This window comes from Macaca nemestrina, chromosome 3, assembly GCF_043159975.1.
Source record: "Macaca nemestrina isolate mMacNem1 chromosome 3, mMacNem.hap1, whole genome shotgun sequence".
Classification (NCBI taxonomy): Eukaryota; Metazoa; Chordata; class Mammalia; order Primates; family Cercopithecidae; genus Macaca; species Macaca nemestrina.
The window spans coordinates 166791309-166802584 of NC_092127.1; the positions used below are offsets into that span (position 1 = coordinate 166791309).

At 35.7% G+C, this 11276-nt stretch overlaps 1 protein-coding gene across 14 annotated transcripts in view; it reads right to left on the bottom strand.

Moving 5' to 3' along the window:
- LOC105487786 (protocadherin 7) overlaps positions 1–11276 on the bottom strand; it is a 427259-nt gene that overhangs the window by 356683 nt on the left and 59300 nt on the right. For 3 of the 14 annotated variants that reach the window (XM_071093762.1, XM_011751408.3, XM_011751418.3), the window contains exon 2: positions 4937–4996. The exons of the other annotated variants lie outside the window; for them this stretch is intronic. In XM_071093762.1, coding sequence (XP_070949863.1) covers positions 4937–4996 — 60 coding nt within the window. The remainder of the gene's footprint in view (positions 1–4936; positions 4997–11276) is intronic. 14 annotated transcript variants of the gene reach the window in all.

Here is an 11276-nt window from a genome sequence, read left to right on the forward strand (position 1 = left end):
GCCTGGATTAATGTAATCAACAGTCATAACTAATTTATAAGGTAAATGGTAAATATTGTTAATAACTTCATATAAATTATGAAGAAATGGAGGCAGTAAGATGTAATTTGTCCAAAGTTCACTCAACTTGTAAATGTATGAACCACATTTCAAACCCAAGCAGGCTGAATTCCAGACCCTGCACTCTTAATCACTATGATATTCTGCCATTTAGCACACTACATTGTAACAACTAGCCTGCATGGATGACTGTGTCCCCATTAGGCTGTGAACTCTCCCTGTTCAAAGAATGCAGTTGCTATTTTCTTCATTCCATATGGGTTCCAGTGGCAAGATACTCATTTTCAAAATGCTTTTTGACACAAATACTACATATGTACAGGAACATATGTTAAGCCTACAAAGCAGGTAAATTGGAAAAGAATTTCCCTTTTTTTCTGTCTACTTTATTTATTTATTTATTGTTTTTGGAGTTTTCTTGAGACAAGGTCTCTCTCTGTCATTCTTGCTGGAGTGCAGTGCCGTGAACACAGGTCACTGCAGCCTTGACCTCTCAGGCTCAAGCAATCCTCCCACCTCAGCCTCCTGAGATCTGGGACTACAGGCACGTGCCACCACACACAGCTAATTTTGTTTTTCACTTTTTGTAGAGATGAGGTCTTACTATGTTACCCAGGCTGGTCTTGAACTCTGAACCTGAATTGATCCTCTCACCTTGGCCTCCCAAAGTCTGAGATGACATGCATGAACTACCAAGGCCAGCCCTGTCTATGATATTTAAAGCAGTTTTTTTTTTTTTTTTTTTTCTTAGACATGTCTCACCCAGGCTGGAGTGCGGTGGCGTGATCTAAGGTCACTGCAACCTCCGCCTCCCGGGTTCACACCATTCTCCTGCCTCGGCCTCCCGAGTCTGGGACTACAGGCGCCCACCACCATGCCCGGCTAATTTTTTGTATTTTTAGTAGAGAGAGGGTTTCACCATGTTAGCCAGTATGGTCTCCATCTCCTGACCTCGTGATCCGCCTGCCTCGGCCTCCCAAAGTGCTGGGATTACAGGCGTGAGTCACCGCACATGGCCTAAAGCAGATCTTCTATATCAGATTTCATCTTCACCCAACATTTCTGTATGCTAGAACTTCTGAGTACCTTTGCCATCTAAGGCATGCAAGTTGAATCCATCAAGCTACTGGATATGTGATTTAAGGAACCACAAAATTCCTCTCTGCATCCCTACATAGTTCCCGATTTATTAATTACTATTTGGCATCAAAGTTCTGAGGCCCGCCTGTTGAGTGTGACCTCTGAACTCAAAGTCCAGTTCCACTTCCTACTAGTTCTGTAGCTTTACAAGTTACTGAAACTCTGGGTCTCATTTTCCTCATCTGCAAGATGGGTATCATGAAAATAATAGTATCTGCTTCAGGAGGTTAATAAGAATATTAAGAGAGCAATTAATATATCGCCTCTACAGAGTTGACTCTGTAACTTAAGTTTATAAAATCATCAAGGAAGTATTAGAATCAGTTCAACTAAACTATATTTACCAAAACAGGGAAGTGAAATAATAGCATTCAAAAAATAAATAAATAAATAACAAGAACTAAAACCAAAAGCAAGGTTTTGATCCTTAATAGCGTATTTTAGATTTTGTTTTATATTTTAGTGACATTTTTATTCATGTGAATCCACATCTAATGATGGATTCTGCACATAAGTTTTCAATTGGCGATTCTCATTCACAGCTGCTCTTCTGCTGTAGATAGCCATTTTCCTTGAGCCAAGTTTAGTCTTCCTTTTTTTTCCCCCAAAATAGAGGCAAGAGGAAAGGGTAGAGGTTTATTTAGAAACAGGGGGACATAAGAGAGATTTGGTAGGTGCAAGTCTGCAAGTCTCTCATCTAATCTTCTAAGGAAAATAAATTAATGGGACAAAATTAAATATCATTATCTCAGTTTCATCAATGGCCAGAAATTCACCTAAATAAAAAAATTCAGTGTGACCAGTGCTCTAAATAAGGATTCCTGAAGATTATCCACGACACCTTTGGGATTATGAAAGTGACACTATTTTGCAAGTCAGCATTGCTGCAAAGAGGGAAAAAAAACCCCTCTATATATGCTTTCATTTTGCTTCCTACTGGTTCCCTGACCTTTCACAGTTGGAGTAGTAGCAGGAAACTAAAATAAAAGCACTATTTTCTGTGTGAGGCACTTTGCAAGTAAACATTAATCGTGAAATTATAAGTCACAAGACTTCTCTGCCTGTTGCTTCTTCTAAAGCAGAGAATTACTATTAGATGAAAGAGCCTACAGCAATAAACATCAGGGGCTAGTGTTTCCTTCTCCTCTGAACTCAATCAGGCTGATCCAAGTCCAGAAATGCCTTTGAAGTCAAGGAGACCTTCATGTGCTGATCAATCCTTGCAGGGGTAAAGAGCAAGAAAAACTGGTTCTTGCACTTTAATATTCTGCCAGGCAATGCATTCAACTCAATGCAGAACAAAAAGGTTTCCTCTGTTACAAATTGAGTGATTTTCTACTTGGGTACTGCTTGCTACAATTAGCTTAGGTGGGGACCTATCGATCCTAGAACACGATAACTTATACCTCAGTACATATTTCCATTAGGTTAAACTAATGGTGAGGTAGCAACAACCGTCAATTCATACTGTCTCTTGGTCTTGTGCTTGGGGTCAATTTAAGTGGAAACCAACATGTGATTCTCTTAATATGACCGATCAATATTGATTATAAGGTGACGAATATTAAGTATCTGTTTGAAACATTTCTAAGTTACCAAAACCTTTGAAGTTAAGAATTAAAATGATCTTAAAATCGATAGTGTATTCCAAAACCCAACTGAAAAGCCCGAATACCCGTGAACTCATAAAATGTATCCCTCATGTCTGCCTATTTAGTGGCACAGCAAAATTTGACATCTAGACTTCGGACTTGTTCAGAGTGCTTTTCTCCACAGTCTCATAATTAGCTCAGTCAAATCTTTTTATCTTAAGTGTCTAAGATAAACTGTTTTCTCTCCAATCGTAAAGCTGTAGAGAGTGTATTCCAAAAGCCAGCAATATGAACCTATTTTATGTCCCATTATGTTTTAAGAGACTGTTAAAATAGGAAATATAGGCATTTTATAAAGTAGCTTTTTTATTATTTTGGTCACAAAAAATATTCAATACAATAGAATTATACAGTTTGTTGACTTATAATTTATTATAGTAGCATAAATAAGGACAAAAATCCCTGTAATATTATAGATAGGGTACCAACTGCAGTTGATTGTCACATAGAAAGAAGAGGTAAAAATTTGAACTATAAAGTTAATTGGCAAGATAAAAAGACATGAGTACAAATTGCAGAGAACAACAGTTTCAAAATTATTATGGCACATGATGACTACAAAAAAATATGTCAATCTGTTTTAAATATTCACTACCTTATTTATGTTAATATATGATTACATGTTATATAACTCAGGTTGAAGGAAAGTGGGGGAAAAGCACATGTAACTTATTGGTAGAATTAAAATGTTATAGTTAGAGCATAGATTATTTCCCTATTCTTTTCCACAGTAGCACCCATGATTCACCTCCTGCCACTATTTGAAACAGCCTGAAGGAGGACACTATGAATTTCCAACTGTCTGCAGACTCATTTCACATGAGCCTACTCTCATTATTTTCAGCCATTGGTATCATCTTAATTTAAATAGCTCAATTGCATTAAATATTATATTTAATTGGTAAATTGTTGAAGTAGTCCATTCTATTTTAAAAGTGCCTCCTTTGTGAACAATAATCTTTAATAATGATAACAGAATGGCTTAAGACAGTTTACTCTACCTCTTTACATTCTAGGTAACAAACCAAAGTGCAAATGCTAATCATTAAATTTTACCACCTTCCACTTGTACACACACACACACGCTAATGCATACACATACCCTCACACCCATACAAAAATTAGACTTTATATTTATACAGTATCTTCAATTGAGCAAGTAACTGTAATGCAAAGAGGTTCTTCCAGCATGCAACTCATCCTCAATAAATTAAAAAAGGCCCTCCTCTGCATATATAAATGCATAGGACCACAAATTTAAAAGGACAGTTTCCTATTGATATAATGGCCATACACTCCTTGAACACTTACGTAGTTAATCCTAAATTCAGTTGAAAAGTGTGTAAAATGTCTGTGAGATACACTGTGACCTATATTCTGCTTTTACACCATCATAAATTGTGTTTCAACTAGTGTAATAATGACCTAAATTTTATTTCCTCTCATGTTCACTAGATTCTCACTTTCCCTGATTGGCAATAGTATTTCTTCTTAATGCCTTATTAAATAGCATTGAATTGTCTAATTTTCTCGGATTTCAATCCTGAGGTATACATTTCCATTTTCTTTGTTGATCTAGCACAGGCTCAGGTGATTTCTATATAATGCATCCAATTAGTTCAAACAAGGCAAATGAAATCACATATATACTAATCTCCACATTATTAACTATAAACAGTAACAAGATACATATCTGCACTCTTTGCTTGAGCCCATTCAAGTGCAAACTGAAGAAGAAGAATTTCCTGTTCTTCTTTTCATACTCCTGAGTATGGCGGTATCTGATTCTGTTTCTCCACAGTAATTGATAAGATTGCAAAACCTCTCTCACATCCCTCCTTTATTCCATATTGAGAGCTTGATTTCTTTCACTTGTTTGCAAAGCGCAGTTTGATTCCATTTTGCAGAGATCTTACTTTAAAGCTTTTTTTGTTTGTTTTCTTCAAAATCAAAGCTTCATTTTAATCAGTTAGTGATCCTGCCCCTTGGGAATCGATTTCTTTTTACACAAGACAAATCCAGGTCTATTAGGATCCAACATATTGAGTTGGAACACTGCATGTATTTCACTTACGAGCACATACATTCATTTTACACGATTCCTCAATGTGGCCAGAGGGGTTCGTGGTCTGCAATGTATCCACCTATAAAAAATACAAAAATATATGTCTGCTTTACAGGGATGTGAGTAGGGTTTTGCCAGCCTAGTTCCAAAGCTTGGACTGCACGTCTTGGCTGATAGCATTCTTTCCTTCTTTAAGATGTATTTGCAGTAGCCATAACCTCTTTCAGAAGCCATAGAGACATAACAGTCCTCACTACAATGAACAGCCCTGGGGCATCCAAATCAATACAGCTGGCTAATCTCAAGGATGCTATCTCTGACAAGAGATGTTTGCATGGTATAAGAAACATTGCATCTAGTGTGTTTCAGAGTTCAAGCTTTTCAAGGCTATGAAATGTCAAAAGAAGAGGGGCTGGGGAAGTGTTTTTTGCTTTATTTATATTACAAAAACAAACAAGAATGAAATGGTAACTTTGCTGTCATTGCTTTCACAACTTGCACATCCCTAAGATCTCAGAGATATGAGCTGGATCTGAATGTTCACACCCTTCCAAGTAGCTCTAGTCTCTTAAGGCAATCATTAGATAGCTCACTTTCTCTATAGAAATCGGGTCAGGTTATATATGCTATCAACAAATGGCCTGCTGATTCTCTGGTCAAGGATGAATTGCTCCCCTCTTCAAAGTCATGACTGTAAAAGGGCAATGTTTCCCAACTTTATTTCTAGTTTGGAAAAATAAAGTTATGATAAAAACTCCTTCAAAATATTTTGGTGCTAATGTCAGTTTTAAATAGTGTTAAATATTTCTCTGAACTTGTGCCTGACCAACAGGCAATTTCTACTTTCAGTGCTAGAAAGTACACAAAGTGTCTTTTTCCAATTCGGTGGTGGTGCAATTGATGTCAGTAAAATCTTAGTAAGTCTGAATATTGCCAAAAAATAAAAAATAAATCACTTTCATAGAGTAAACATGGTACATTTCGCTGCCCAAAGTACTTATTTTTAAGAATTAGGATAAGTAGAAGAGAAATATTCCAGTTGATTTCCAATGTAAGAATGCATCAGCACACCAGAGTCAAAGTAAAAAAGAAATAATGACTTATTTCACTGAATGTTGGACCAACTTATTTGTGAAAGTAAATGGTGTAATAAAACAAGTAATGACTAACTTTAAAATTAATCGTTTAAAGAAAATAAAATGTATTAAAATGCTCTGACAGTATATTATCAATATTAGCTGCATAAATTTAAGTAGCATTAAAATATGTCTCAATTTTAAAATGTAAATATTATCTTCTTCTAGAAATAAAAACAATATCTTTTTGTTTCTCGAGCAGCTTTGAAAATTAATACATATGGGGATATTCAGGCTAAGTACATAGAGCAGAACACATTTATCAAGGCATCTATGATAAGTGAATGTTTATGGCTTAAATTTTTAGTTTCAAATAGTTCACCTTATTTTACACAAACCATATCACTGCACATTTAATTTTAAAATTCCTTATACATAGATGAAAGCTAAATATTTCAAAATTTCTGATATTGTGTGTTATTTACTAACCAACTAAAACTACATTAAAGTAATGTATACCAGGACCACATTAGATTCTCCTATTACGCATTTTTCCTATATATGATATAATTCCATAGCGGTTATCAACTATTTAACTATTTTTGTGAAGTTATTCATTCAATTATCACATTCTGTACAAGGCTACGATGGTCTATGAAGGCAAATATCATGTACTTAATGTTTCTTTTCAGTGTTGGCACATTGTTGGTAGCCCTGAAAATTGGATTAATGAATAAATGCATATTTGGAAATAACCAATTAGGGAAATCATATTACTTGTTATATCATAGTATCACATATATAATTTTAATATTTTGAAATCATATGGTTACCTTTGACTTTCTATTGTTTCTCATATTTTAGATTATGGAATACACCTCTTTCAAACTATAGTAAATGCTCTTTATTTTACTGGCATCCCATTTTGCCCCCTTTGTTTCCCATCTCTCTCTTAAATTTAGTCTAACAACCTAAAATTTCATTAAGCTTCTCTTGTTAATTATTCTCCTATAATAGTATTTCTCTTCTTTTCTTAAGGGAAAGATACTATGTAAATTTTTATGCAAGGTTGTAAATAAATGAATAAATAAGTAAAGCATTTTTTTAAAAAATATAGGAAATTATAGGTGTCAAGTGTTTTAATTTTTATCTTCAGGACTTGATTTACACTTTTAACTTAAAAGCATCCCCAGGAATATAATGCATTTAAATATTATATTAATCATATTGCTATGCAGCATAATGAAGTCCACTTATTAAAATGTTATTGAGGAACAGAAACTCTCTCATTTCGTAGGTTAACTACATAAGAGCAGGCTTCTATTTTTGTGATTTAAGCTGTGATGTGCTGAACAAATGCAATGGTGTACTAATACTCACCTGTCACTAAAGCAAAAAGAAATAGGTTCTTTTCTAACCATTAAAGATTAACGTTTAGAAACAAAAAGTGCCTATCTTGAATCACTTATTCAGTTTATACACAACTACTTAGGAATCACCATTCTGAAAACTGTCTTTGGTGAGGGTCAGAGTAGAAATGGATGTTACCAGGATGTGTTGGTTTTGATTTGAATCAGCTAATTAAAATGGCCCTAGAAGCAATTTGCAGATCACAGACACTGAGGAGATAGGCTGTAGTAAATCAGACCAAACCAATCTTTCAGTCAGGTCCAATTCAGCTGAAGTTGTATAGACCCGGCCTTTCTCTTCGCCTTTCAACCTTTCTCCTGGATTTGTTCTATCACCCAGGCAACAAGACACACACACACACACACACACACACACACACGGAGATGAAACCACATCATTCCTTCATGCTTTCTACAAGGTTATCTCTGTGTCTCACTCAGTCCATTTCCTACTCCAGAGACTAAATTAAGCTGCAAACTTTACTTAAAAAAAAAAAAAAACAGTAAAATGTTAACTTATATAAAAGCTATATTCTTTACCTTCTCTAGACCTCCCTGGCAAACCATAGGTAACTAGTGCTAGGAGAAGAAAACTGAATTATGCAGAGAATTGGAAAAGGACTCAGACCTGGGTACAAGAACACACTGAACACCCACACATAGGAATAAACCTGTCCTTTATGATCCTGAAAAACTTCAAAACAACCAACAGGGAAATATGTATATTTTAAAAGAAACAGATGTCTATTTTTCTTCTTATGTTTATTAGGTATGCTTCAATACTAAATCATGCACTATATAATTGGTGTAGATTCAGTACAAGTATCTGTTGAATGTGTTTGCATATAATTGGCAATATCTATAATGAGTTCATGAATATTTATTATCTTTGTCCTTGTCTAATGTTCAAATCTAGGGAAAAATAAAAAGTATGATATAAAATGCAGAGTATGGTCCATGACCCAGAAAATCAAATTGATGTTAGCTTCCACAGTCTAGGAAAAGGAAGTTGACGTTAATTTTTAGAGCATAAATGCGTAATACAGGATCTGAACCATTTGTTAAGAATAACCAATGCTATTATTAACACTGAAAAGTTTATCTGGTTTTTTTGTTTGTTTGTTTGTTTGTTTGTTTTGAATACTAGAAAACCATTTGAAATGAAAGCCGGGACACAGAGTGAACATGGGATTTAAGAAAGTGGAGGACTATGAGAAGGACAATTCTGGATGGTATTTTGGTATTTTACTTTCTTCTGATTTATACAAGTAATATATCAAAAACCATAAATGATAATAATTATTCATTACAGTTGTATAGATGTTGATGGGGCTCAAGAAACACCACCCCAAAATATGGTACCTTGGCATTTGAGAAAACAGCAGGAGCAGTAAAGCCAACTCTCACCTACCCCTTGCCCTTCTCCCTTGAAGCAGGTCATAAGACTCTCATTTGAGAGGTGCCCTCCACATACCCGGAGGAAAGGAACATGCTCATCTTTGAAGACACAGTGCCACAAAGAAGAATCTGAACAAACAGGCCTTGCTAAGTTCCCCTCTGTTTATAGACATTAAATCACACCTCTTTTGTCCAATCATGCTCTTCTATGACTACCCACCTGTTCATCAAACCCAAACATTAAAAACATATGTTTACTTACTTCTTTGGGTCTTCATTTTTTAATGAGGACTCCCATGTCATGGAAAACTTATATTAAATATAAGTTTCATGCTTTGCTGTTATTATTCTATCTTTTGTTATAGGTGTCTCAGCTATGAATCTAGCAACGGGTCATAAAAAGAAATATTTTCTCTCCTACAATGTTTATTACAAGATTGCATTTAACTATCTAATTTAACCTCAAAAAGTCCTTGTAAAGTAGGAACCATATTTTTCTCATTTTACACTTGAAACAGAAGCTCAGAGAGTTTAATCTCCTTATATAAAATCACACAGGTAAGTGGTAGAATTAGGGTTCATATCAGACAGAGTCCCTTTACATTATGTTGCCTCATATTTATTTTTTTAAATCCAAGTTCAAATCTTTTAAAAATAGACAGCAAAGTTATCATTGTAGTATCTCCATTTTTGGCACCGTTTAAGAAAAAATAAGCAAACTTATACAAGCTTGCTAAACTAATATGAACAAAAGTGTTAAGAAACTAAGTTCTAGAAACTTCCATATATATCATATTCTATCATGATTATTTAAATTCACAAATATATAAAGATTCTATCATAATTATTTAAATAGATGCATACCTAAGAAGCAACTTCTACATACCTGAAAGTTGTCTAAATTGCAACAAGTAAAGAAAAAGAATTAAAAGATTCATTCTATCCAATCAAAGAAAGGGAAGTCTATACCCATTTACGTATGTGATAGTACACACACACACACAAAGGCCATTAGCAACCGTTTGAACTATACTCTTAAAAATAAGTATTTCAGTCTGTGAGTCAACCACTGATTAGCTACGTAAGAAAAGGAGACAGAGGCCAGGCGTGGTGGCCCAGGCTTGTAATCCCAGCACTTTGGGAGGATGAGGCGGGTGGATCACCTGAGGTCAGGAGTTCGAGACAAGCCTGCCCAGTATGGAAAAACCCCATCTCTACTAAAAATACAAAATTAGCCGGGCATGGTGGCACATGCCTGTAATCCCAGCTACTTGGCAGGCTGAGGCAGGAGAATCGCTTGAACCTGGGAAGCAGAGGTTGCGGTCAGCCTAGATTGCACCATTGCACTCCAGCCTGGGCAACAAGAGCGAAACTCCGCCTCAAAAAAAAAAAAAAAAAAAAGGAGAGAAAAGGAGACAGGAGATAGAAAATGTTATACGAATTCCTCATCATGGATACTTGGGCCCTGACTTCAGAGTATAAATGATTTGGGAATTTACAAAAGAATGCCTTGGGGCCAGGAGCGGTGGCTCAGGCCTGTAATCCCAGCACTTTGGGAGGCTGAGGTGGGTGGATCACGAGGTCAGAAGATCGAGACTATCCTGGCTAACACGGTGAAACCCCGTCTCTACTAAAAATACAGAAAAAATGTGCCGGGCGTGGTGGCGGGCACCTGTAGTCCCAGCTACTCGGGAGACTGAGGCAGGAGAATGGCGTGAACCCGGGAGGCGGAGCTTGCAGTGAGCCGAGATGGCGCCACTGCACTCCAGCCTGGGGGACAGAGTGAGACTCCGTCTCTAAAAAAAAAAAAAGAAGAAGAATGCCTTGGGTTGGACAGCCAAGCAATCAATGTTTCCTGACTGAATGATTGTTAAAATCATGGAATCTCAGGATTTATTAGAAAGAATACCATATGTTATGTATAAGTTCAGTCATGTAAGAGGCATGGAAGGAAATACAGTCCCGGTTCTGAGGAAACTTTTATTTATCTTTTGAAATGGTAAAACTATTTCCTATAGTTTCACTTACTTGGCTCTTTCATTTTTCTCTCCAAGGTTACAATCTGCTTATATGCACAAAGTTAACAGGAAGGTACAAGGTGAGGTCAGAAAACAGTGAGAGGATTTAGTTTCCCTTCCTAAACCAGAGATTTCCTTAATTCCACTCAACTCCATCATGAGCTGTTTTTCCTATATTTTCTACTTAGTTGAAGGCTACATATCATAGAATCAAGTATAATAAGAGAAAACAACAAATGTAACAAAGCTGTTCTGAACATCCTCAATTAGACATACACAGACAAATTAATTCAATAACTATCAAAAGACAGAGTATTCAAATAAAACAACTATTTGTCAAGAAAATGCTAATGTAATTAAGTATGTAAAGACTGGTGCTCTAGAAGAGCCTATTCTTCAGTGTTAAATCATCTTTCTCTTTATTGTTTTTATAAAAACAACCATTTTATTTGTTTCCG